The following is a 27,318-nucleotide window of genomic DNA, read 5'->3' as shown; positions in this document are numbered from 1 at the left end:
ACTCTTCTATTTTTGGCCTTTTTTCTTTCTTTTTTTAACCTATGATGTCATTTCTTCTCTCTGCCCATCTGAATCCTATCCATTCTTTAGGTTGCCAATTAAGCCTCAATCCTACTCTATGGTATCTTTTCTCATGCCAGGCAACATGAGGTACTTTCTTTGAATTCCTCAGGTAAAGGCTGTCTTCTGTGCTCTATTGGTACTTACCATGTTTTTATTAGGCTACAGTACCATAGCTATGGTAAAAGAATACAGTAAACATCAACACTGCCAGACTAAGCACTCATTAAAATACTCCCAGTGAAAAGTATCTAGATTTTGAAGTTAACAGATTAGGGACTGAAGCCTAGCTATTATTAGCTTTGTTATCTGAGTTTATCTCATCATCTGTATGTTTTCATAAGGCTCTACCGCAAGGTTTAAATAAATAATAAACAAGCATGCACCTAAATAAACATCTAATTATAAACTGTGTTAAATGTTATAAAGAAAAAATATCACAGGGCTATCAGAAATGGAATCATGAGAAAGAGCCAGCAATATAAAGAAGAGGGAAAAAGAACACTCTAAGGAAGTACAGAATGATTAGAGAATGAGGATAGTATATGATGCAATAAAAAGGTCTGAAAGAAGACCTGTACGGTTAGAGCTTAAGGAGCAAAGGACAAGACAGGATAGGAGGGAGACAAACCGTAAGAGACTCTTAATCTCCCGAAACAAACTGAGGGTTGCTTGGGGTGTGGGGCAGGGATAGGGTGGCTGGGTTATGGACACTGGGGAGGGTATGTGCTATGCTGAGTGCTGTGAAAGATGTAAGCCGATGATTCACAGACCTGTAACCCCCTGGGGCAAATAATACATTATATGCTAATTTAAAAAAATAAGGAGCAAAGGAAAGGAGAAGGAGGGCATGCAGTGATCATGTGTATTGTGCTGTGCTCAATCACACAAGGCCTTTCTTCCAGGTCCTATTAAAGGGTTTAGATTTTATTCACAGGTTAATGAAAAATGTTTTAAATGAAAAATAACACAATGCAATCTTTGTATTTAAAAAGATCATTTTGATGAACAGAGAATGAATTGGAGAAAATCAAGAACAAAATAAGACTCATTAGAGGCTATTAGAATAGGTAAGAGATGATGGCGGTTTTGGTTAGGGAAGTATCTAGCGACAGAGAGACTGAGAAAGGGGCTCTGGGGCTTCTGGCTTAAGAATCAATGGAGATACCATGTACTGAAATGGTAAAATAACTGTTTCAGGAATGCACAACTGCAAACACTATGGGGAAATACAGTTGGGGACATCAAATAAGATACATAATAAGTCTGGTGCTCACGAGATGTTTAGAAAAAAATATATCTGTAAGAGTAATCTATCTACATAAGGGTCTAACCTGGAAACAGAAACTATTAAACAGTAGCTACCTGAATAATGGAAGTAGAACGCAAATTCTCCTTGATAAAAAAAATGGCTCCCTCAAGAGAACAGTTTAAATTTTGAATACAACTAAAGAAAAAGTATCAATCAGAAAGGTTCTTATGAAGTGCAGAAATCTCAAAAAAGAACAAAAGAAAATAAAAACAGTACAGGTAGAGAAAGAGACAATCTGAAAGGAAGATTCTTGGGCCCATTCAGTAACTATTGTAGGAAAACAGTAGCCTACCCTTTCCAACCATCAGTGGCAAGTATATCTAGTGCTTATAGATGTAAATGAGGCTTAGCTAAAAGCTGCTAAATATAAAAAATGGTAAAGTTAACTATCCCTGTTCTGGTCTATGCTTACCAAGCATTAGAGTAGTTCTTCTTCCTATCACCAATTTTTAACTCCTTATTAAATATAACCAGTATTTTTACCTGGGTTTCAGAAGATTCTTTCTGGGCAAACATTAACTAGAGTATGTCTGAATTTTGATGATTCCGAGTCAATTTCCTATCATGTGCTGTCTTTTCAAGAGAAAGATTCACTTCTTTTTAATTCAGTAAAGTCTGCTTCAATGCATAATTTCAAACATTTATTCTTAAAAAAATTTTTTTAGAAAGTCTAATTGTATATATTGCATATACATACTTGCCTGTCCTTCATTGCTAATATTGTCTGTTTTAAAATTCTCATTTGTTTCATTTTATGTTTCCTCCTCTATCCTCTATGTCCTCTTTGATTTTTCTGCAGTATCTCTTTTGTCTTTGTGTTCAATTTAAGAAATTGCTTTTTCTTTCCTGGGTTCTGCTGTCTCAAAATCAATCTCCTGGTTGTGAAGCCATTTTTTCCTGTACAGTTCTTACACTTCTATTTAGTGATCTTCTTTCAAAGAATTGAGTGTATTAGTTGCCAAAAATATGAAGATCAAATTTTCATCTCATCTATGCCAATGTTTGTGTGTGTGTGGGTATGTGACTAACTTTTATCTGTTGCTAAGCTTTGTTGTTTCCACTTCTTCTTCTTATCTTTGTATGAATGCCAGAACAGTTACTTTTTAACTACTTATTACCAAATGAGTTGGATTTTGCTGGACAAGCTATTTGACTGAATCAGAAAGTTAAGGGGTGCAAGAGGGATGGAAGCATACTATCTTCATGGCCTTTGAAACCAAAGGACTGTCACAGTATGTGATGCTATCAAGACAGATTCCTTCACCCAAATACAACCACTCTACTTCTTTAAACCAAACCACATCAAGGAGGGCTTCTGTTTTAGCATGTTCACTCCAATTCCTGTTTTTATACCTCAAAAAAGCTCCTCACCTTTAGAAAGAGTTATTTTCTGTCATATTCTAAGTTCTGCCACCACTGAGAATTCTCAACATTCCATGTTTTTAACTCTTCCCTCTCTCTGTGTGGCCTCTACCAGACCTCAAAGCTGCATAAGTAAGCCTTTGCCTGTGTTTTGTTGTCCAGGTCTTCAATCTGTCATCTTAGTTTTGCTTAATGTGAGGTGGAGTTCTGTTGGTAGAAGTGCATGTATGTTTTATTTTCCTTGTTGCTTTTGTGTGTTTTCTGGGAGAGGTCAGATGCCGGCTTACCTTTAATCATACCTAAATAGTCTATATTCCTTATCATGTATATAAATGAGAACCCTTCTATAATACTAAGAAGCCAGTATCTCAGTAAATATTGATAACTTGGCTTCCATATAGCATACCTATGGGGCGAGAATGTGTTGGCTAGAAGATAATACTATGTGTGCCCCACTGGAGGTTTTGTTTCTCACTGAATTAACAAATTGGCATTCGATTTCATATATTAGTCTCTATTTGTTTGGTTAATGTAAATTTATCCATTACATAAGCAGATTTACCTCTGTTCAGTTAATGGACCTAAAGTGCTGAGGTTTACAACTGTTCATATTATTGGGGGACACCTGGGTGGCTCAGTTGGTTAGGCAACTGCCTTTGGCTCAAGTCATGATCCTAGAGTCCCAAGATTGAGTCCCACATGAGGCTCCCTGCTCAGCAGGGAGTCTGCTTCTCCCTATGACCTTCTCCCCTCTCATGCTCTCTTTCTCAAATAAATAAATAAAGTCTTAAAAAAAAAAAACCAAACCCAACTGTATATATTATGAAATAGCAAGGAAAGCCCTACATGCTACTTTGATTAGCTAAAAAAACTTATTAGGTTTTGTTGTAAAAATAACTTTGAATCTAAGAAAATTTAACAGTTACTAAATTAGAAATTGTTTCACTGACTCATTTAGCACATCATTCTTTACCTTTTCACCTTGTTGTTTATGAACACTAGCCAGTATGTTATGTATTCTTCTGGGTGTTTAAGCTTTTTAAATTCCACTGAGGTTTTATTGGAGAAGTGGTTATGTTGATGTACACCACTAGAGTTTTACATATGCTTAAATATGGCATGACCTTAAATTTTCCATTACCACCTTCTTCCCCTAGGAACTCAGTCAGGTCGTGTCCATGATACTTCACTATTTAGAAACACATTACATACCAAGCTTGTTATTTTTTTCTCTTTATTTTAAACAGCAATAAAGACTATTATAAATATATCTTAAATCTTGATATTAACATACAATCTAATTCAAAAGTTAGAAAAAAAATTGGGATAACCTACCTTTCTTTGGCAATGCTACTATCATTGTATATGGTTTTTATACAATCCTTTGGGATCACTAACCAAACACAATGTATGTGTTTGGTTAGAGGATAGATTTTAAAAAATAAACACTTAAAAATTAATCCAAGTAACAGTGAAATACTCAAACAAATTCCTACATCTTACTGAACACATTTTGACCTGGATTGTGAAGTAGGTTCAGACTAAACAAATACTAGATTAATAAAAGAGATCAAAACAAAAACATTAAGCTTGGAAAGTTAAACATTACTAAGAGGAAGAATTCTAAAAACTGAAATAAATAATAAACACAGACAGCAAGAAATTTATTACCTTCAGGCCTATATTGTGCAACAATCGTGACAGCCTGGCCAGCATTTTTCAAAGCGGCTGCTGCTTGCTCATGGCTGGCAGTTCTGAGGTCAACACTGTTTACCTGTAAATCAAATTGAATCTTAAATTTGAAAGAAATTATTCACACTGATTAGAAGCCATAATAGCCTTTTTGAGGAGGCACAGAAAAAAAATTACATGCAATAATTTTATCACTAAAACATCTTCTTGTTCCAATTTACTAAAGTATATCATGCAGTAAAATATTACTTTTATTTACTTTTCATTACTATTAATGAAAGCAATTTTATTCACTAAGAATATTTTGCTTAATATCAAGTGAGCAAAACCAAAACATTTTCTTCCAAGTTTTCCAGGAGGTTGCCTACCAATCTCTTGGGAAACATATCTTAATTTGGTAACTTGAAATATCAACAAATATCATTTTGTACAGCTTATATTACTAGCAACTCAAGCAATGGGAGGGACATTAATTTTGTATGTAGCATCCTTTCAACTTCTGCCACACTTTCACTACTATTACTCGTTTTAGTTCCAATTCTTTTCCCCAAACTAAGCTTCCATTTTTTTTAATTAACATATAATGTATTATTTGCCCCAGGGGTACAGGTCTGTGAATCATCAGGCTTATACATTTCACAGCATTCACTATAGCACATACCCTCCCCAATGTCCATAACTCAGCCACCCTATCCCATCCACACCCACCCCCAGCAACCCTCAGTTTGTTTTGGAAGATTAAGAGTCTCTTATGGTTTGTCTCCCTCCCGATCCCATCTTGTTTCATTTTTTCCCTCCCTACCCTCCACGTCCCCTGTCCTGCCTCTCAAATTCCTCATATCAGAGAGATCATATGGTATTGTCTTTCTCTAACTGACTTATTTTGACTAAGCTTTCATTCTTTTGGAGTAATAGGAAGGCAAGTATTTAAAAGTACTAAAATAGCTCAGATTTCAAAGGCTGACATTTAGACAGAGTAAATGTTATCAAATGAACAAGAGGTGTTTTGAAAACAGGGCCCTTCCTTGGGTGAAATAACTACTGATCTGATCAATTCCACTTGAAAGTAAGCAACTTCTTTCTTTCTTTCCTTTTTTTTTTTTTTTAAAAGATTTTATTTATGGGGTGCCTGGGTGGCTCTGTGGGTTAAAGCCTCTGCCTTCGGCTCAGGTCATGATCTCAGGGTCCTGGGATGGAATCCTGCATCGGGCTCCCTACTCAGCAGGGAGCCTTCTTCCCCCCCAACCCCTCCCTGCCTCTCTGCCTACTTGTGATCTCTGTTAAATAAATAAATAAAATATTTATTTATTTATTTATTTATTTTTTACAGATTTTATCTATTTACTTGACAGAGATCACAATTAGGCAGAGAGATGGCAGAGAGACAGGAAGGGAAGCAGGCTCCCCGCTGAGCAGACAGCCTGATGTGGGGCTCCATCCCAAGACCCTGGTATCATGACCTGAGCCGAAGGCAGAGGCTTTAACCCACTGAGCCACCCAGGTGCCCCAATTCTTATTTCTTAAAGGCTGCCAATACCTAGTATATACTGCAAACACATTATCTTAAGACACTGTACCTTTTCCACTATTAGCAAAACTTAAATGGACATTCATGGGAGCATTATATTTGAATGGTAATAGCTTTAAATACTTTAAAGTTGTTTTTTCCCCCTAAAAATCAGCAGTGAATAGACTACAAGTAATGCTTGAAACCTTGAACAAATATTTTTGGAAAGAACAACTGTCAAGCGATTTTTATATGAAAGTGTGTTTTGTCTCAAGTCTGTGAAAGATCATATACCAATTTTGGAAAAAATGACTATGAGCCTAGAAATTCTTGGGATTTAAAAATTTACATAAAAGAACATTTTAGCCATGTAAAGACCTGATACTTGATATTATTTATAAAGGATGTCATTATGCAGCTAAGTTACAACAAACACACTTTAAAAGCCAAGATGCCCTTCAACAGACGAATGGATAAAGAAGATATGGTCCATATATACAATGAAGTATTATGCCTCCATCAGAAAGGATGAAAACCCAACTTTTGTTTCAACATGGACGGGACTGGAGGAGACTATGCTGAGTGAAATAAGTCAAGCAGAGAGAGTCAATTAGCATATGGTTTCACTTACTTGTGGAGCATAAGGAATAACATGGAGGATATTAGGGGAAGGAAAGCAAAAGTGAATTGGGGTAAATCGGAGGGGGGAGATGAACCATGAGAGACTGTGGACTTTGAGAAACAAACTGAGGTTTTGGAGGGGAGGGGAGAGGAGGGTTAGGTGAGCCTGGTGGTGGGTATTAAGAAGGGCATGTATTGCATGGAGCACTGGATGTGGTGCATAAACAATGAATCTTGGAACACCGAAAAAAAAAAAAAAGATTAAAATCGGTGCAGTGTATCTAACTAATGTACAGAATTTACTCAATTTCACCAATTGCTCCATTGATGTCATCTATAACAATTAAGCATTGTAAAAAAAAAAACCAAAACAAAACAAAACAAAAGTTTTTATTTATATTCCTGTTAGTTAACATACAGTGTAATGTTAGTTTCAGGTGTACAATTTAATGGTTCAATACTTCTATACAGTACCCAGTACTCATCACAAGTGCCCTCCTTAATCCTCATCACCTATTTAACCCATCCCCCACCCACCTCCCTTTGGTAACCATCAGTTTGTTCTCAATAGGTAAGAATGTTTTATGGTTTGCCTCTCTCTTTTTCCCTCTGATCATGTTTTGTTTCTTAAATTCCACATATTAGTGAATTCATCTGGTATTTGTTTTTCTCTGACTTACTATGCTTAGCATAATACTCTCTAGCTCTATGTTGTTGAAATGGCAAGAGTTCATTCTTTTTTATGGCTGAGTAACATTCCATTTGTGTGCATGTAAATACACACACACACACACACCCTTGTCTTGTTTATGATCTTAGAGGGAAAGATGTAATGGTGCTGGTTTCGAGAAGTGCTTTTTCTGTGTCTATTGAGATGACCGTGTCATTTATGTCTATACTCTATTATAAATATAGTGCTTACTTTGATTAGTTTTCTAATGCTGAACCAACCATTCATTTCTTGGATAAAGTCCACTTGGTTACGGTGTATATGTTTATGCTGATATATAATGTTTTTTTATCCTTCTGTCTCCAGTTTGCAATTTTGGGGGGGGGTGGTTATATCTATAAGGATGTAAGAAACATTGGTTTGTTGTTTTCTCCTTCTATTATGTCTTTCTCTGGTTTGATAAAAACAGTATTGTCCTCCTAGAATGAATTGGGAAGTGCTCTTTATGCCTTTTTCTTTTCTGGGAAGTTTGTGAATGACTGGTGTCAATTCTTTAAATGTTTGGTAGACTGTACCAGTGAAACCATCTGGTCCTGGGCTCTTGCCTTTGTGAAATGTTTTATCAATTCAGTCTTCTTAATTGTTATAGGCCTATACAGATTTTCAATTTCTTTTTTTTTTTTAAGATTTTATTTATTGATTTGACAGACAGAGATCACAAGTAGGCAGAGAGGCAGGCAGAGAGAGGGAAGGGGAAGCAGGCTCCCTGCTGAGCAGACAGCCCGATGTGGGGCTCGATCCCAGGATGGTGGCATCAAGACCTGAGCTGAAGGCAGAGACTTTAACCCACTGAGCCACCCAGGTGCCCTTCAATTTCTTTTTGAGTCAGTTTCAACAGTTTGTCTTTCTAGAAATTCATCAACAATGATATAATATATACAATACATACTATATCATATGTAATCTATAGGACATATACATTATAAAATGTACTTTGTCTTTAGTAACAATTTTTATCTTAGTTTTCTTTGTATGTTTAGTTTTTATCTTAGTTTTCTTTGTAGTCACTCCAGATGTTTCCTGATTACTGCCTGCATAGTATATCTTTTCTAACCTTTTAATCTTTGTTGAAAAGTAAACCACTGTCTTTAAATCTAAAATGTGTCTGTCATACAGAGCATATAGTTGGATCCTGGTTTTTATTAAAGATTTGACAGTGAGGGAGAGCACATGCATGCACATGCAGCGGGGTAGAGGCAGAGGAAGAGAATCTCAAGCAGACTCCTCAATAAGTGCAGAGCCTGACACAGGGTTAGATCTCATGACCTTTAGATTGTAACCTGAGCCAAAACCAAGAGTCAGACACTCAACTGACTGAGCCACCCAGGTGCCTCCCCACCCACCATCCTGTTTTTTTAAATCTACCCTGTCAATATCCGTCTTTTAATTGGAACGTTTAATTCGTTTACATTTAAAGTAGTTATTGAAAATGTAAGATTTGTGTCATCTATTTTGCTATTTGTTTTCTTCATGTCTGATATCTTTTCTGTTCCTTCATTACTATACTTCTACCTTCTTTTGTTAAACAGATAATTTCTACTGCACCATTTTAACACCCTTGTTTATCTATATTTTCAGTTTTACTATACTTCTACCTTCTTTTGTTAAACAGATAATTTCTACTGTACCATTTTAACACTCTTGTTTATTATCTATATTTTCAGTTATTTATCTTAGTGGTTCCTCTGGATTATAATTAACACAAGTTCTACTTTCTTAATTTCATTGCTGTATAAAACTCTGCTCCTATGTAACTCTGTGCCCTCTACCTCTACCCGCCTTGTGATACTGTTGTCACATAAATTACATCTTTATAAAATGTGTGCCCATTAGCACACATTTAAATTATTGCTTTATTCAGTTGTCTTTTCAATCAGACAGGAAAAAAGGAGTTACAAACAAAAAAAAATACTTATACTGTATTACATTTATCAATGTAGTTACCTTTAACAACACTCTATTTCTTCATATGGACTTAAGTTACTGTTTACTATCCTTTTATTTTAGTCTGAAGGATTCCCTTTAGTATTTCTTGCAGGACAGATCTACTAGAGATGAACTTCCTCAGCTTCTGTTTACTTGGAAATGTCTTGATTTGTTGTTTCTGAAGGATAGTTTTGCTCCTGGATATAGAATCCTCGGAAAATAACTTCTTTTCTTCCAGAACTTTGAGTATGTCATCCTACTGTCTTCTGGCTTTCATGTATTTAGACAAGATATCAGCTGTTAATCTTATTGAAGATCTCCTGTATGTAATGAATCCTTTCTCTCTACTATCAAGATTCAATATTTGTCTTTTGACAGTCTGATTATGATATATGCATGGTACGGATCTCAAGTTTATTCTACTTAGAGTTCATCACTAAGCTTCTCAGAAGTGTAGAATGATTTTCATCACATTTTGCAAGTTTTCAGTCATTATTTACTCAATCTTCCTAGCTCTCCTGTCATTCTGTGACTTCATTATGTATATATTATATACATTATGTATATGGTATACACTTGATGATATCCTACAAATCTTTAAGGCTCTTAATTTTTCTTCATTCCTTTTTCCCCCCTGTTCTTCATCTACATAATCTCAAGATATATATCTTCAAGTTTGTTGTTTTTTTTCTTTGGCTAGCTCACAGCTGTTGTTGAGTTTGTCTAGAGCACTTCTGCTTTTCAGTTACTGTATTTTTCAATTCCAGAATTTCTATTTTTTTTTTTTTATAATAGAAACCTCTTTATTGGTATTCTCTGCCTGCTGAGATAGTTTCTTTATTTTTCCTTTCATTATTTAGTTCTTTGAACATATTTAAAATACCTGATTTAATGTCTTGGTTTACTAAATCCAATATTCTACTTCCTTAGGGACAGTTTCTATTGATTGTGTTCCCACTGCCTGTGTATGGGCTTTATTTTGTTTTTCTGCATGTCTCATGATTTTGTTGTGGAAAACTAGACACCTGAAATAATATAATGTAGCAACTCCAGAAATTAGATATGTCCTCCTGCCCAGGGCTTGTTATTGTTGCTGCTAATGATAGTTGGTTTTTGGTGACTTTCCTGGTTTTGGTAAAATTTCAATGAAATTTGTATTTTTTGATGTGTTTGCCAATGAAGTCACTGCCTGGTTAGCTTGGTGGTCAGTTAATGACTGGAAAGAGATTTTGTTTTAATGTCTGGACTCTTTGCTGAAGGGCTCTGTGTGCATGTTGGGTAATGCCTTCAAAACACAGCTAGGAAATTGATAACTCTGCCTTAATTGTCACTTCCTGTCCACACAGAGCCTCATGGTCAGTCAGAGGTGAGAGTTTAGGACCTTTTCAGATCTTTTCTGAGTATGTAGTGTCCAGAACATACATGTGTCTCCCTAGATTCCAAGGAATATGTCAGAGTTTTTCAAAGCCCTTAATGGAGAGCTCATTCCCCAGTTTATCCTTTTAAGGTTTTGGTTAATGTACTGTTTGCTTCAAGTATTATCCAATGTCTCAGGCAGCCATAATGTGCCTATAATTGTTTCAACAAGTACCCCAGGGAAAAAGGCTTTTGCATTGGTGGAGCTCTGATGCAGGTCAAAACAGAGAGCCTTGCAAATGGGTTTTTAAAGAATGACCAGACAGGTCAAATTATGACACTTCTCTGGGAAAGAGGTTCTGAAAGTTCTACTCCCATCTTGCTCTCTAATGTCTGTGAGGTTACTGATTTCACTATAAATGTGGACTATTTCTCAAGGCTAATGTGATCATGGAGAGCAGAGGATGGAACTTAAGACATTAAGCCAGTTAAAACTCCAAAAGCTCACTCTCATGAAGATTTAGGGGTTTTTTTGTTTGTTTTTTTGAATAAACTTCCTGAATTGCTGAAAGCCTTTGGTTAAATTCTAGAGTTCCGAACAACTTCATCCTAACAATTCTGGCCACTTTTCTCACTTTCTTTACAGAGGAGAGAATTTTCATTGAAGTCTTTTGGGTCACTTTTGATTCTAAGAGTCTACGAGTCTAAATTTTCAGCAAATATAAATTGTATTCTATACCACACTTCTCATAACTAGAATAACGGGAATACTTAACTTATACCATACTGAAAACTAAGGTGTTCTGTATATGTAATGAATCTTGATTTCAAAAGCTTCTTTCTTCAACAAAATTAAATGTATCAGAAAGAATATTTATAAAACCTAGGATTTATTTCCATGCTTTCCCAAATAACTTATTCATACTTTCCTCAGTGATATGGGTTATCATTAAGAACATCAATAAGAGGGATGGTCTTTAGAATAGTAGTTCACAAAGTTTGGTCCCCAGAGCAGCAACATCAGTATCTCATGAAAACTTGTTAGAAATATAGAATTTTAGATCCTACCCAAGTCATATTGAAATTGAAATGAAAACTTCAGGGAAGAGGGTCTAAGAATCTGTTTTTTGTTTGTCTGTTCTTGTTTTAACAATTTTATTTATTTATTTGACAGAGAGAGAGATCACAAGTAGGCAGAGAGGTGGGAGGGGGGAGAAGCAGGCTCCCAGCTGAGCAGAGAGCCTGATGGGGGCCTTGATCCTAGGACCATGAGATCATGACCTGAGCTGAAGGCAGAAGCTTAACCCACTGAGCCACCTAGGTGCTCCAAGAATCTGTTTTTTAATAAGGCCTTCAAGTGATCCTGATTCAAGATAAAGACTGAAGACAGCAAAATTTTGTTTAATGAGGTAGTTAAATTAATTTGTTCCTAACAGGCTTTTATTTTAGTTTTGAATATCTTTTTTCATATTTTCCTCCTGGGGTTTTTCCTACTGCTCTTAGGCTACTTCCCTAAAGAAGCTTAGTAAGCATTAAAATTTTAAGGCTACTGATGCATATAGCCTAACGTAAGGCCATATGCAACTTACACTCACATTACAGTGAGCAAGTGGCCTGGAGTGTCTGGGAGTTTCAGTTTTAAAATCAAGACTAAAGGCATTTCCAGACATAGGGTTTTCAGTGCTGAAACTGGGAAATTTCTCCGTGAACGAGTTTGTGTTGGTCAGTCTAACATACTCTAGCAGTATGTCAGTGACCCATATAAAGTTGTCCCACATGGACAATTAAAAAAAAAATCTATTTTTGCTTTGAATTTTTTGCACCTATCTCTAAGCCAACTGAAAATTTATTTTGACACAAAGTGTGAAGTGAGGCTCTAAGCTAATTTTATTCCTCTAAACAACTAGCTAATTTATCTAACATTTATTTTTAACAAATTCATTCCTTTTCACCAATTTGTCCTTAATATACTATAATTTATTTACAAAATTTAAATTACAGGATAAAATTATAAACAACGTAAAAATTTGAAGTTGAGTTGAAAGAATTTTCAACAACTGTATACACCCATGAAACCACAACTACTAACAAGATATATGCCTTTTCCATCATCCAACTCACTGTACCTCTTTTAATCAGTATGATTACCGACAACCACTCTGACTTCTCTTAATAGAAATTATTGTCTTCTACTCATGATTATCATGTAACTGGAATCTTACTGTATGTGTTTTTGTGGTTCTTTTACTCAAGGTGATGTTCTTTAGTGTTATCTATGTTGTGTTTCAGTAGTTTGTCACTTTTTACTGGTTAGTAGCGTTATATTATATAAATGTACGCCAACTTATTGAGCTATTTTGCTATTGATGGACACTTGAGTCATTTCCAGATCTCAATTATTATTAATAAGGCTGTTATAAAATTTTCTGTTAACTCTTTCTGTAGACATGATTTCTTGGGTAAAGTCTGGGTGATAAGGTTAGTTGTATGTTTAATTTCTCAACAACTTCCCCCCAAATTCTTGTAGTGACTATACAATATGCCCAACAATAATGAATGAGAGCTACCAGTGTTCCACAGCCTCACCAATGTTTGTCATTTTTTTTTTTTAAGCCATTCACCTGGGTGGGATATGGAATATATGCTGGCCCTCCACAGTTAAAAATCCACATACAACTTTTGACTCTCCAAAATCTCAACTAATAATAGCCTACTGCTGACTAAAAGTCTTACCAATTGTATATTATATACCTTATTCTTACAATAGAGAAAATATTAAGAAAATCATGGAGGGGGGCACCTGGCTCAGTTGGTTAGGTGTCTGACTCTTGATTTCACCCCTGCATCACATCGAGGTCTCAGCTTAGTGGGAAGTCTGATCGTCTCCCTCTTCCTCTGCCCCTCGCCTCACTCATGCACTCTCTCTCTCAAATAATAAATAAATCTTAAAAGGAAAATACATTTAGCATACTAGACTGTATTTATAAAAAAAAATCTGCATATAAGTGAATGCATGCAGTTCAACCCCGTGTTGTTCAAAGATCACCTCTATTTCCTTTTATTTAGGCATAATTTACTTTCAATAAATTAATCTTTTTAGTTTACAGTTAAAGAGTTTTGACAACTGCACATGTTGTGTAGACACTGTCACAATCAAGATACAGAAAAGTTAAATCACTACTACCCAAATCCGACAAACCTCTTCATTCACTGTGGTTTTTTTTTTTTTTTTTGCACTGCCCTGATGCCTCATGTTAAGTACCTTTTCATGTACTTATAAGCCATTCATATATCTTGTTTTGTGAATTATCTGTTTAATTCTTCTGCTCATTTAAAAAACTGCATTCCTCATCTTTTTGTTAATTTGTGGGAGATGGTTATGTATTCTGGATACAAGTCTTTTGTCAGATATAGGCAGTAAGAATATTTTTTCCTACTCTGTTCCTTGCCAATTTGGTTTTTTAATGCACCCTTTTTATGGTTAGTATTTTATATATCTTGTCCAAGAGACTGTCTGTCTATCGCAGGATTGCAATGATATCCTCCTACGTTTTCTTCTAGGAGGATTATGGTTTGGGCTTTACATTTAGATTTAAAATCCCTGTAGAATTAATTTTTACATCTGGACTAAGATGGGGTTGAAGTTATTTTTCTATATAGATATTTAGTCATTTCAGCATCATTTATGTAAAAAGATTTTCCTTTTGGGGCATTTGGATGGCTCAGTTAAGCATCCGACTCCTGATTTGGGCTCAGGTCATGATCTGTGGGTTGTGAGATTGAGCCCTGAGGCAGGCTCGGTGCTCAGCAGGGAGTCTGCTTGACAATCTGTTTTTTCCTACCTACCCTTTCCTCCCTAACCTACCTAGGTTGCTCCTGCTTTCTCTTTCTCTAAAATAAATGTTAAAAAAAGACTTTCTTTTCACCACTGAACTGACTTAGCCCCGTAATCCTATTTAAGAAATCTTAGTCAAATTCACTTGTATGTTTTCTTGTATGTTTTCTCCTAGAAATTTAGTTCTATCATCCATTTCAAATTAATTTTTGTAGATAATGAGTGATAAGGACACAAATTTCTTTTTTCTTTTGCTACTTATTCCATTAATTATGGAACAAGGTGTTTAAATCCCCAACCTGATTGTACATTTTTTCCATTTCTTTCCTTAGTTCTGGTAATTTTTGCTTCATGTATTTTGAAAGAATTATTAGGCACATGCAAACTGAACACTGTTATGTCTTCACAATGAAATAATGTTTTTTTATCATTATAAAAATCTATCAATAATATTTGTTGAAGTCTATTTTGCCTCAAAGGAGTATGTCACACCACCTTTCATGTGTTGTTCGTATAGTTTATACTTTCTTCTACTCTATTACTTAGAACATATATGTCTATTTAAAGAGAATTTCTAGTGAAGAGTATATATTTGGGTCTTGGTTTTTTTTTTGTTTTTTTTTGTTTTTTTAAGATTTTTTTTTAAATTTATTTGAGAGAGAGACAGTGAGAGAGAGCATGAGCGAGGAGAAGGTCAGAGAGAGAAGCAGACTCCCCGCAGAGCTGGGAGCCCGATGCGGGACTCGATCCCGGGACTCCAGGATCATGACCTGAGCCGAAGGCAGTTGTCCAACCAACTGAGCCACCCAGGCGTCCCCTCTTGTTTTTTTTTTTTTAACCAAGCTGATAATTTCTGCATCTTAATTAAGAGTGTTAACTGCAATGTAGATTCCGACAGAGTTGGATTTCAATCCAACATCTTCATATTGCTTTTTACTTACCCTTTTTTCCCCTCCTTTTCTGCCTTTGTTTGTAAGAAGCATGGATTTTTTTTTTTTAATATTTCACTTTATTTCCTGTATTGAATTTTTAAAACTATAGCTCTTGGGAGTATTTTTAGGGCTTCTTCCAGAAATAATGACATGTAAATATAAGATATGACAGTCCACTTTCAAATAAATTTTTATCATTTCATAAGCTGTAAGATACACTAGTATAATTCCATTTTTCCTGTCAATTTGTGTTCTAGTGCCTTGTATTTTACTTCTATATGTCATAACCCCTAGTATACATGCAATTATTTTTGTTTTAAATGGCTAATAGTCTTACAAAATAGGTACAATTATTTTTTTTTAAATTTCAAAACCTTTTATAACTATCCAGGTATACTTTGTTGTTCTTAATTTCCTTCTGCAGATCTAGGGTTTCATCTGGTATAATTTCTCCTTAATCAGAAGAATTTCTTCTAGTATTTCTTGCAGGTTTGCAAGGGACATATTCTCTAAGCTTCGTCCGTCTGAAAATGTCTTTATTTCAACTTCATTTCTCTTAAATAATTTCACTGGATATAGGATTCTAGATTTATAGTTTTTTCCTTCAGCACTTTAAAGATATCCCTCAGTTGGCTTTGCATTTTGATATTAATATTGAGAAGTCAGTTGTCATTTCTATTGTTTCTATGTAGATGTGTTGCTTCTAAGACTGATTTTAACACATGCTCTTTAGTGTAGCTGTCTAATACTTTAATTCTGATATATCTAGGTCCTGTTTGCTGAGCTTCATAGACCTGTAGGTTGGTATTTTTCATCAGTTTTAGAAACCTGTCATTATATTTTCAGATTGTCTCTTCATCATTACTGATACTGTTTCATAGATCTTGGATGCTCTGGTCTGCTTTTTCTTCCCAAATTTCACACACTGCCCCTTACATTTCAGTTTGGAAACTCTGTCTGTCCTATGCTCAAGTTCATAGATTCTTTCCTTTGTTGAGTCCAGTGTGCTATTAAGTCTTTTAAATAAAATTTTCATTTATGACAGATTTTAAAAACAAATTTCTAGCCATTCCGTGTGATCCTTTTTTTGTAGTATAGATATTGTTGTCTAAATTCTCCAATCTTTTCATCCGTATTTTCTACTTTCACCTCTATATTCTTTAGTATTTATCATTACCATCATCATGATTTTATCATACTTATTTTCAAGTCCCTGTTTGATAAATTCAACATTTGAGCCTTCTCTTGAGAGCATGATTAAGACCTTTTCCCCTGAGGGACGGACGTAAGATGGGGTACTAGCTCTAGATCCTGGAGATTACCAGGATCACTTAGTGTTGTATAGAGGAATTGCTGGCTTTTAAAACTGCTGCCAGCTTCTGAGTTGCTGGTAAGCTCTCTTTGTTCTCAAGATCTGGCCCAGGCTTGCTGTGTCTTTGGAGATATCATTCTGTCCACACAGTCTCAGAAGGCTTTTTCTGAACTCTCTTATCTGCCACACCCACCCCCAACTCTTATGTCTTAACACCTCAAGTACAGAGTTCCTAGGGCTGGTTTTCACAGATCTTCTGCCCAAGGTCCCCTATATTTCTGAGCAGGTACCTTGTATGATTCAGGAATCATTTTTTCTCAATTCTTTTCTGTTGGTTCCCAACCTTTGGTTTATTGCATCTGAGCATTCAGTGAAGACCAACGAGAAAGAGCTGACAGGTATTAAGACTTGGTCTGTGGCTTCCTAGAATTTTTATTAGTTTTTCTAGTCTAGTGATGCCATTACATGTAAGGTATTTGGCTGATTTCCCTCGTCCCCATCTATTCTTTCTTTTTCTCCCATCACTATACTGAGTACTACTGAAAACAAACTCACAGTGCAAAGTTTAGAATAAAACAATTTATCATAGGTCACATGTATTAGCTACCTGTAAGCTTCAAAAAACAGAACTATTATTTATAACACTTAATATAAAATAGGTTTAAAAGAAAAATCTAAAAGAATATTAGGAACTGTAAATAACAAAGAATCCACAAAACCCACCAAGATAAACTGAAAAAACAAACAAAAAAAAACCAAAAAACAAAAAGCCCCCCAAAAAACAACAAACAAACAAACAAACAAAAGACCAGAAAGAATTTCTAGAAAGCAAAGGGTATTCTGAAATTAAAAAAATTCGTTTTGGCTTAAAGAGCAGATGAAGAAAATTCATGAACTAGAAAACAGATGACTGAAGTTAAGTACAAGGAGAGAGAGTTGATAAATATGAAATGGAGGTTAAAAGATATGCAGAACAGAAAGATAATATCCTCTCATAGGAACTGAAGAAGGACAGAATCCACACAATGTGGGAAATGCAAAATTTGAAAAAATACTGGCTAAGATTCCAGGATTGATTAAGGACAGAACTCCTCTGATCTAGGAAGCACAATGAATCCCAAGCAGAATAAATAAAATGCTAGCCATAAATACATTTTAGTTAAATTGTATTACACCAAAGAGTAAGAGACTTTAAAAGTAGTCAGTTAAAAGTAGTCAGTGAAAAAAAAAGAAAACCAAACCAAATCACTTGCAAACAAGACAAAGTGCAGATCTTTTTTTGTAAATAGCAACAAAAGAACCCAGAAAGCATAAAACAGTATCTTCAATGTACTGACAGACAATAGCTGTCAACCTAGCTCTTTAGACTAAATTATATTTACAAGTGAGGGTGAAATAAAGATAATTTGATGAGCAAATACCAAGGACAAAAGAGCCATATTAATATCAGGCAACAGAGCTTCTAGGGTAAAAACCATTATTATAAAGAGGATTATCACATAATGATAAAAAAATTCCTTCACCAGGAAGGAATAATGATTCTAAACTTAGATGCATCTAATAACATAGTTTCAAAGATATAAAAATTAAAAACTGCTGCAAAGACAAACTGCTAAATCCACCATCACTTCAGAAAGCCTAAAAAATATCTTTTAATAATAGATCAAACAGACAACAAATTACAGTATAAAGAAGATCTGTACTACATAAATAACAAGGTTAAGTAAACATACAGAAAACCTTGCAGTCCACAAATAGAGAATACATAACTTTCTTCGAGCACATTTATAAAGAGTGACCGACCCCCTTATATGTAAGTCAAATACCAGAAGAAAACCTATCCTATAGAATATGTTCTCAGACAACACTGCAATCCTACAATTAAGTTGCAAAACGGTAGGAAAATAACCAAAATATCTCCCACAACTTTAGGATGTAAAAAACAAAACTTCTAATAGTAGGTCATAGTTATAATAATAAAAATGTTATTTTGATTAACATATCCTACCGATATAATACGATCTCCTTTTCTGAGCTCTCCACTAAGATCAGCAGGTCCTCCAGCCAAAATAAAGGAAATAAATATTCCTTCTCCATCTTCACCTCCTACAATGTTGAAACCAAGGCCTGTTGAGCCACGATGAAGAACAACTTTTCTAGGTTCCCTAAAAAAATTAGAAAAATATTGAACACCTTAGAAATTTTATATAGAACTTCATATTTTATCAGTGAGAATTCTCTACTGATAACTCTTATATTATCAAATTATAAATAAAGCTAGATGAAAGTTAAGATTTTCAAGACAAGAGTAGAGATTCTAAGTCTACAAAGTAGGCTTAGAAATTAAAGGAAAAATTCTTATTTTAAATAAAAGCTAAAAACACATGTTAAAAATCAATGATTTTTGTTAAAAAACAAACATGAAACTAAAACAAAAAGGAGAAAAAAGTTGTAGTAATTAAAAAAAATAATGACATAAAGAACCTACTCAAGAAATACACACACTTAAGAAAAGCTGAGGTTGTACACATCTTATTACCTAGGAATTAGTCACTGCCCTTACTTCTTAGATATTGTAAAAGGCAGATAAACCTTTATCTTAGAAAAGGTCCGTAGGCCCTTTTTCTAGTCTCAAAAGGATGAATCATGACTAACCTAAGCCAGTCATAGCAATCTCATTCCTCTTTGTTAAGTTGAGGCTATGACCCTATTTTGACCTCTGAGAAATAAAGGTAAATTTTATTGTTATTTCCCAAAGAAAGATAGACCCTAGCAAAAACAAAGCACATTCTGTTCCCTTCCCCACCCAAAATAACCCCCACACAAAAAATGAACAATAAAATCCCATTACTGATTTAAATATATATTATAACCATGAAGGTAAGACCAGAACAATCCCAGAGACACCATGGACCTAAGGGTTGCTACACAAATGCTGAATTGCACATCTCTAAACTTTTTGTATAAAATAATTAAATAGTTTTACTTCTTAAGTCATACCCTTCCAACTCTCTCTGCTGTTCATCCATTCTAAGATAAGACTTTTCCCCACCCCCTATTTAAAATCTCTGAAATCAGAATACATCTTACCACTACTAGTGTTTCATATTTGCTGCCAGTTATAAATGGTTGTGTGAATACCATGTATACCTCCAGTAAAACCATGAAAATTCCAGCAGATGAGATACAGAGTATCATTGAAATTAGAATGTATCATATTTGGTAAATATTTTAAAATTTTAATTAGATTTTTCTAAAACATTTCAAAAAGCTATCGGTAACAAAAGGCTTAACAGAAGTAAATTTTATTTTTTTTAAAGATTTTATTTAGTTGACCGAGAGAGAGCAAGAGAGCATGCGCAGAAGCAGGGCGAGTTGCAGGCAGAGGGAGAGGGAAAAGCGGACTTCCTGCTGAGCAGGGAGGCCAATGCATGGGCTCAGACCCAGGACCACTGGATCATGACCTGAGCTGAAGGCAGACACTTAACTGAATGAGCCAACGAGGAGCCGCCAGAGGTAACAGATGAATTTTAGGGAACCTTCCTTATAATGTGGAATTAACTTAAAGCATTTGCTAAACACCTAAACTGGCATTTTCCAGTCATACATAGGTTTTCATCATTATTCAGCTTTGCCAGTTCACTTACAACATAAACAAAATTATATTTTGTCAAAAACAGTAAAACCAAATAATAAATTGTTTAGAAAATATTAAACACATGCACATATAAAAGAAAAAAGGGAATAATAAATCCAAATTCAGGAAAACAGTTCACTTGATGAGGCAGTGTAGGATCAGGGGACAAAAGAGATTTCACTATATTGATGTTTTATTTCACTGTTGGATGATGGACTTATAGTATAGGGTTTCTATTACTTTAGAACATATATGGAGGAAGTGGGAGGGGGGATGGATTAAATGGGTGGTGAGTATTAAGGACAGCACTGTGATGAGTACTGGGTGTTGTAAGTAAGTGCTGAATCATTAAATTCTACCTGAAACTAGTATTATACTATATGTAAACTTAAAAAAGAATATATATATATATATATATATATATATATATGAAGCAAAAAGCTACACATACATACTAGTTTTATATAAATGTAAATTTTATATAAATAATAATTTAAAATACCTTGCTAAAATCCAACAGTATTTCAGAGGAAAATAAATTCTGATTTTTCAAATAATACAGACACATGAAAAGATGTTCAACATCTTTAGTCTTTAGAGAAATGCATGAAAATCATGAGATATATTCCACCTACTACAATGGCTATGAAACAAAATAGAACAGAAAAAAACAAGTATTGGTGAGGATGTGGAGAAACTGAACCCTCAAATATTGATGGTGGGAATGTAAAATGGTGTGGTTGCAACAGAAAACAAATGGTTCCTCATAAATGTAAACATACTATGTGACTCACTAATTCCATACTTTAGTATATATCCAAAGGAAGTGAAAACAAGGATGCAAGAAAGTGCAAGCCAACATTTATCAGGTCATTATTCTCAATACCCAAAAGGTAAAAACAACCCAAGGGTCCATCAACAGATGAATGGATAAATAAAATGTGGTTTATACACGTAATGGAATGTTATTCAGCCATAAAGAATAAAGGTTTTAAAAAATATACATTTTATTTACTTATTTGACAGAGAGAGAGAGAGCGAGAGCACGAGAGCACACAAGCAGGGGGAGTGGCAGGCAGAGGGAAAGGGAGAAGCAGGCTCCCTGCTAAGCAGAGTGCCCAATGCGAGGCTCCATCCCAGGAAACTGGGATCATGACCTGTGCAAAAGGCAGACGCTTAACTCACTGAGCCACCCAGGTACCCCAGGAATGAAGTTTTGGTACATGCTACAACATGGATGAATCCTGAAAACATCATGCTAAATGAAAGAAGTCAGACACAAAAGAATTTTAAGATGATACTTATATGAACAATCCAGAATAAGCAAATGTATAGGACACAAAGTACATTAGACTAGAGGTTACCAGGGACTGGGAGGAGAGGAAATTTGGAATTACTGCTTAATGGCTACAGTTTGTTTGAGGTGGCAAAAAGGTTCTGGAATAGATGGTGATGATTGCCTAACACTGTGAATGCAATTAATGCCCATGAATTGCACATTTAAAAAAAACTAATAATGTGGGGGTACCAGGGTGGCTCAGGCAGTTAAGCATCTGGCTTTGGCTCAGGTCATGATCCCAGGGTCCTGGGATCAAGCCCCGTCAGGCTCTCTGCTCAGTGGGAGTCTACATCTCCATCTCTCTGCCGCTCCCTCTGTTTGTACTCTGTCAAATAAATGAATAAATTATTTTTTAAAAAAGGAGTCCTTAAAAAATTAATAATGTAACATACCAAAAATCACTGGGTTTACATTTTAAATGGGATAAGTGTATGATATATGGATGATCTCTCAATAAAGCTGTTAATAAAATGAACTTTAGAATCATCAATTTTCTGTATGTTGGGATTTCTTTTCCTTTTTAATAATTTGATATTATTTACTTTTAAAAAAGATTTTACTTATTTATTTGAGAGAGAGAGTGACTGAGAGAGTAAGTGCAGAGGGAGAGGGAGAAGCAGACTCCTCTGCTGAGCAGAGAGCCTGAAGTGGGGCTAGATCCTAGGACAACCCTGAGATCATGACCTGAGCTGGAGACAGACACTTAACCAACTAAGCTACCCAGGTGTCCTCTTTTCCTTTTTTAAAATTGGTAATGTGAGATAACCTCTGAAAGATTGCTTAGGTCAAATTGTGGAGAACTTCTAATGTGAGGGTAAAGATTTTTTGTACTTCATATCTGGACAAAGTTGTGTAATTATTAAAAGGGAGTGCTAAAACACATGTTTCAGGAAGGCATATGTAGTAATCAACCAACTGATTTTCACATAAAAGTAAACAAAACAGGCAGACTTGTGTAATACCAAAAAAGTCCAATAAAATGGACTTTTTTTATAAAGAAGAGATATAGAATGAAAAAAGATGGGGAACAGCAATCAAGATACCAATATAACATATTTTTTAGTTTGAAAAATATGTAGAAATTAAAGACTGGATAAGCCATTAACTATTTTTCCTCTTTATTTCTATAATTGGCACTATTAGAAAACAACAAAGCCATGACAGATCAGCATAGGAGAACAGCCTAAAGACTTAACAGTCTTGGAAATTCATATCACAAAGAGATAACCACAAAAACCGGTTTTTCTGCTAATTTTCACTCCCAACACAATTACTGAGCACATATTTACAATTTTTTTTTTTTTTAAGGATTTTCTTTCTTTATGATAGAGTGGGAGAAGGAACACGAGCATGGGGGAGCTGGAGAGGGAGAAGCAGGCTTTCTGCTGAGCAGGTAGCCCAATATGGGGTTCAGTCCCAGGACACTGGAATCATGACCTGAGCCAAAGGCAGATACTTAATGACTGAGCCACCTGGGTGCCCCTATAAATTAAGTTTTCAATGTTGCTAACTCTTAAAAAAAAAGGACATAGATGAATATCCTTTCCTATCTGCCCTTAAAGAATCCTTGCCTAGAGTCAGGAGTCTGACAAGAACAATTATAATTTTGAAAGCTCAAAAAATAATAACGCCAACAATAATACAATTAATAAAAACATAAAACAGACATTAATTGGCAGACATTTAATGTTAAATGTTATAATATGAAATACTTGTACAAATTATAAAGCAATCTGTATAAACATAACATCCTTATTACTATAGTAAATAATCTGTAAAAGATGTAAAACACTTTTCACTTATTTTTTCCCCACATACTTAAGAGTTCTTTGGGAATAAAATGACAGATTTCTAAACTTTATTTAAAATAGTAAAGTCAGATTAAGGTAAATCTTAGGAGTGAGGATATCAAGGATACATATCAAGGAAAGAAAATAATCAGTTACTGAATTCTAAACATGAATCAAATTACTGCTATGAAAAATTTTATGATATATGTTAAACAGGGATATATGAAAAGTTAGTTTTAAATATACATAGCATATTCTTAACTTAGTTTTATCTATGATAATTTCTAAGCACAATTAACCATTTCTGAAAAAAAAGTAGTATGTTTTTAAAAAGGGCAGTGATGTATATGGAATATAATTTATTTATTTATTTATTTGACAGAGATCACAAGTAGGCAGAGAGGCAGGCAGAGAGAGAGGAAGGGAAGCAGGCTCCCCACGGAGCAGAGAGCCTGATGCAGGGCTCGATTCCAGGACCCCGAGATCACAACCTGAGCCAAACCCACTGAGCCACCCAGGTGACCCTGGAATATAAATTTTTTTTTTTTCAGCCTCCTCAAAGAACCCTCCAGTGAAAAAAATTTAGGTTTAAGTTCATTATCTGTCAGTAAAATCTTTTAGTCCTGAAAATTGTGGGCTATCTTACTTGGCTGATTACAACTTCTTCTAACAGTTGGCTTTATTTACGAAGGACAAATGTTCAGTTCCTTACCTTGTAATTTCATCATCTCCAAGCATTGCTTTTGAAACAGGTGAGTATCTGGCTGGTGATGCTGGTGTATGACCCAAGTAGGAAGATGGGCTAACATGGTTATCAACAGGTTGAGAAGCAGCTTCAAAATAAAGTAAAAAGCACTTTAAGTGAAATGAGCCATTCAGAACTGCATTTGTGAATTATCAATTTTAAGGTTAGTTAACGTATAATTCATATCCATTTATTTATGTAAGTTGGTAGAAAAGACCAGGTAAAAATTAGACAAGCTCAACTTTCTAAAAAATTAGACAAGCTCAAGCTCAAGTTTACTATACTAGTAAAAACTAGTATAGATATTCAGATCAGTAAGCAAACTTATGTTTGTCTTCTCTAAAAAAAACAGAACTAAAAAGGAGTTTTACATTAACTGATTTGCACGGTGAAATCTAAGAAGTGTCATTTAAAAGGCAGTCCTAGAAAAGACAGTAATACAAAATCCAAAGTACAATAAACTAATTTTTCTGAGACATCATTTTGCAGGTTAAGTTTAAAAAACTTTCTATTACTTAAAATTTAATTGTGAATAATGAAAACCGAAAGCTTAAAAACAGGTTCACAAAGATTATGCTTGACAAAATTTTACAATAATTAAGGGACTTCTGGCTTCTAGTTTGGCATGTAAGAAGCTTGGAAGTCATCACTCTGTTCTAACAACACCTTAAAAAGCTAAACTAAAAATTCAAGTCTTCTTAGACCTTTAGGATAAGGGGGGATGACAGGGCAAACTCCTGCCCCCAAACTGGAGAAAATGGTAGGCAAATACAGAGAATTATAACTTACCACAGCAGAAAACTCTGTGGGAACTAGTGCTAGGATAGAGAAACCTGAATTGTAACTGGCAAATCGCTGGAGGTTCAGCATGGGCCAGTAAAAACACTTCTGGGGGACCCTGTTATTGGGGGAGCCCACACATTTGTGAGTTTTACCTCCTGGATCTCTACCAGGCTCTCACAGAGAATAGTGGAGAAAAATCTCCTCATGCTACTGACAGGAAGAAGGGAAAACACAACCCATTTTCAAATATACAAGAGCATTCTGTTTTTCATAACAGAGTCTGCCCTCAGGAGAAATGATCAAAGCCTAACCTGCTAGGGTTTTATCAGAGACCAGTGACCTGGGGTAAGGGAAATAATCAACTCCAGTCCATTCTAGTCATCCTATCCCACCTAAGGGAGGAAGTGAGAATACTGAGAGGCACTGTGTAGCTTACATTCCAGAGGTGCAAACTCATTAAAAGACTTGAGACCTGATCACAGGGCTAGGAACACTTTTCCTCTCCAACACCTTATCATCGTATTAATAAAGGCCTATTTACAGCAGTTCCTTTCACCCAATACATCATGCCTGACCTTATCAGGAAAAAATTACAAGACATAATAAAAGGCAAAAACACAGTTGGAAGAGACAGAGCAAGTATAAGAACAGACTCAAGATACAGCAGAAATTTTGGAATATCAGACCAGGAATTTAGAACAACAATGATTACGGTGCCTGGGTGCAGATAGTTAAGTGTCCAATTCTTGGTTCTGGCTCAGGTCATGATCGCAGCATCATGAAATCGAGCACCACGTCAGGCTGGTGCTCAGTGTGGAGTCTGCTTAAGACTCTCTCTCACTCTCCCTCTGTCCTTTCCCCCTGTTCTCTGTCTCTTTCTAAAATAAATAAATAAACCTTAAAAAAGTAAAACAACAATGATCAATATGTTAATGGCTCTAGTGGACAGACATTATGCAAAAACAGATGAGCAATAAGCAGAGAGATGGGAATTCTAAGAGAAACAGAATGAAATCCTAGACATCGAAAACACTGTTAACAGAAATGAAGGCTGCCTTTGATGGGCTGAGAAAAGAATCTCTGAACTTGAGGATATCCCAAAAGCAACCACTAACACTGAAAAGCAAAGAGAGAAAAAAAAAAAAAAAAAAAGAATGAAACAAAAGAAACCTAAAACAAAATACCCAAGAACTGTGAGGCAGCTATAAAAGGTGTGACATTTATGAAATGGGAATACCAAATGTGGAAGGAAAGAATGGAAGAAATATTTGAAACAATAATAATGACCTTAAGAATTCCCCTAAACTGGCATCAGACATCAAACCACAGATCTAGGAAGGTCAGAAAACACCAGGTAGGTCAAATGCCAAGAAAATTACACAAGGAAATATCCTTTTCAAAGAAGAGGAAAAAGGTAGTGGGGAAGGAGAGGAATCTTAAAAGAAGTCACAGGGAGGGGCGTCTGGATGGCTCAGTGGGTTAAAGCCTCTGTCCCCTGGGATAGAGCCCCACATGGAGCTCTCTGCTCAGCAGGGAGCCTGCTTCCTCCCCTCTCTCTGCCTACTTGTGATCTCTGTCAAATAAATAAATAAAATCTTAAAAAAAAAAAGAAGTCACAGGGAAAAAACCTACTATACTGATAGAGGTACAAAGATATGAATTACATCTTAACTTCTCAGAAAGTAACAGCAGGAACACTGTATTCAACTATATATGCTTATGTATATATATGTGTATAAGTGAAATGAATGTCAACAATGGTACAAGGAATGGGAGAGAGGAATTAGGATTACTTTAAGGTAATTACACTACCTGTGAAGTTGTATAGTGTTAGTTGATATGTATATTGCAAACTCTAGGGCAACCACCGATAAAGTAAAATGAGACTTTAACTGTTAAGGAAGGAGAGAAAATGGAATAAAATGTTTCAGTAAAACTGTAAAAGACAGAAATAGAGTAGATAACAAAGAAACAAGAACAACAAATAGAATACAGTAACAAATATAATAGATATTAATCCAACTATATCAATAATCACTATGAACATCGATGGTCTAAATGCACCAATTAGAAGACCAAGATTATCATAGTGGATCAAAAACAAGACCCAATTATATATTGTTTATATTAGAGCCACTTCATAAAGGCACATAGAGGTGAAAAGTAAAGGGAAGGAGAAAGATACTACCATTCTAACACTAATTGAAGATGGTGGGAGTAACTGTATTAATTCCAGACAGAGAAGACTAAAAATAAACAAAGGTTATGAGAGATACAGAAGGGCATTACATAATGACAAAAGGGTAATTCTCCAAGAAGATATAACAATCCCTAACATGTATGCATCTAGCAATACTGTCAAGCTATGTGAGGCCAAAA

General features: G+C 35.2%; 1 protein-coding gene across 11 annotated transcripts in view; it reads right to left on the bottom strand.

Moving 5' to 3' along the window:
• Positions 1-27,318, bottom strand: part of DLG1 (discs large MAGUK scaffold protein 1) — a 259,278-nt gene that overhangs the window by 56,067 nt on the left and 175,893 nt on the right. For all 11 annotated transcript variants that reach the window (XR_007128143.1, XM_047733750.1, XM_047733758.1 and 8 more), the window contains 3 exons: positions 24,124-24,244; positions 18,654-18,810; positions 4,406-4,508 (listed from right to left, as the gene is read on the bottom strand). Coding sequence is in view for 10 of the 11 variants with exons in the window: in XM_047733750.1 (XP_047589706.1) it covers positions 4,406-4,508; positions 18,654-18,810; positions 24,124-24,244 (381 nt within the window). In the remaining variant the exon portion in view is untranslated. The remainder of the gene's footprint in view (positions 1-4,405; positions 4,509-18,653; positions 18,811-24,123; positions 24,245-27,318) is intronic.

Source organism: Lutra lutra, chromosome 1 (genome assembly GCF_902655055.1).
Source record: "Lutra lutra chromosome 1, mLutLut1.2, whole genome shotgun sequence".
NCBI lineage: Eukaryota > Metazoa > Chordata > Mammalia > Carnivora > Mustelidae > Lutra > Lutra lutra.
Note: the sequence above shows the minus strand (reverse complement) of the source record. Positions and strands in the feature narration are given on the sequence as shown.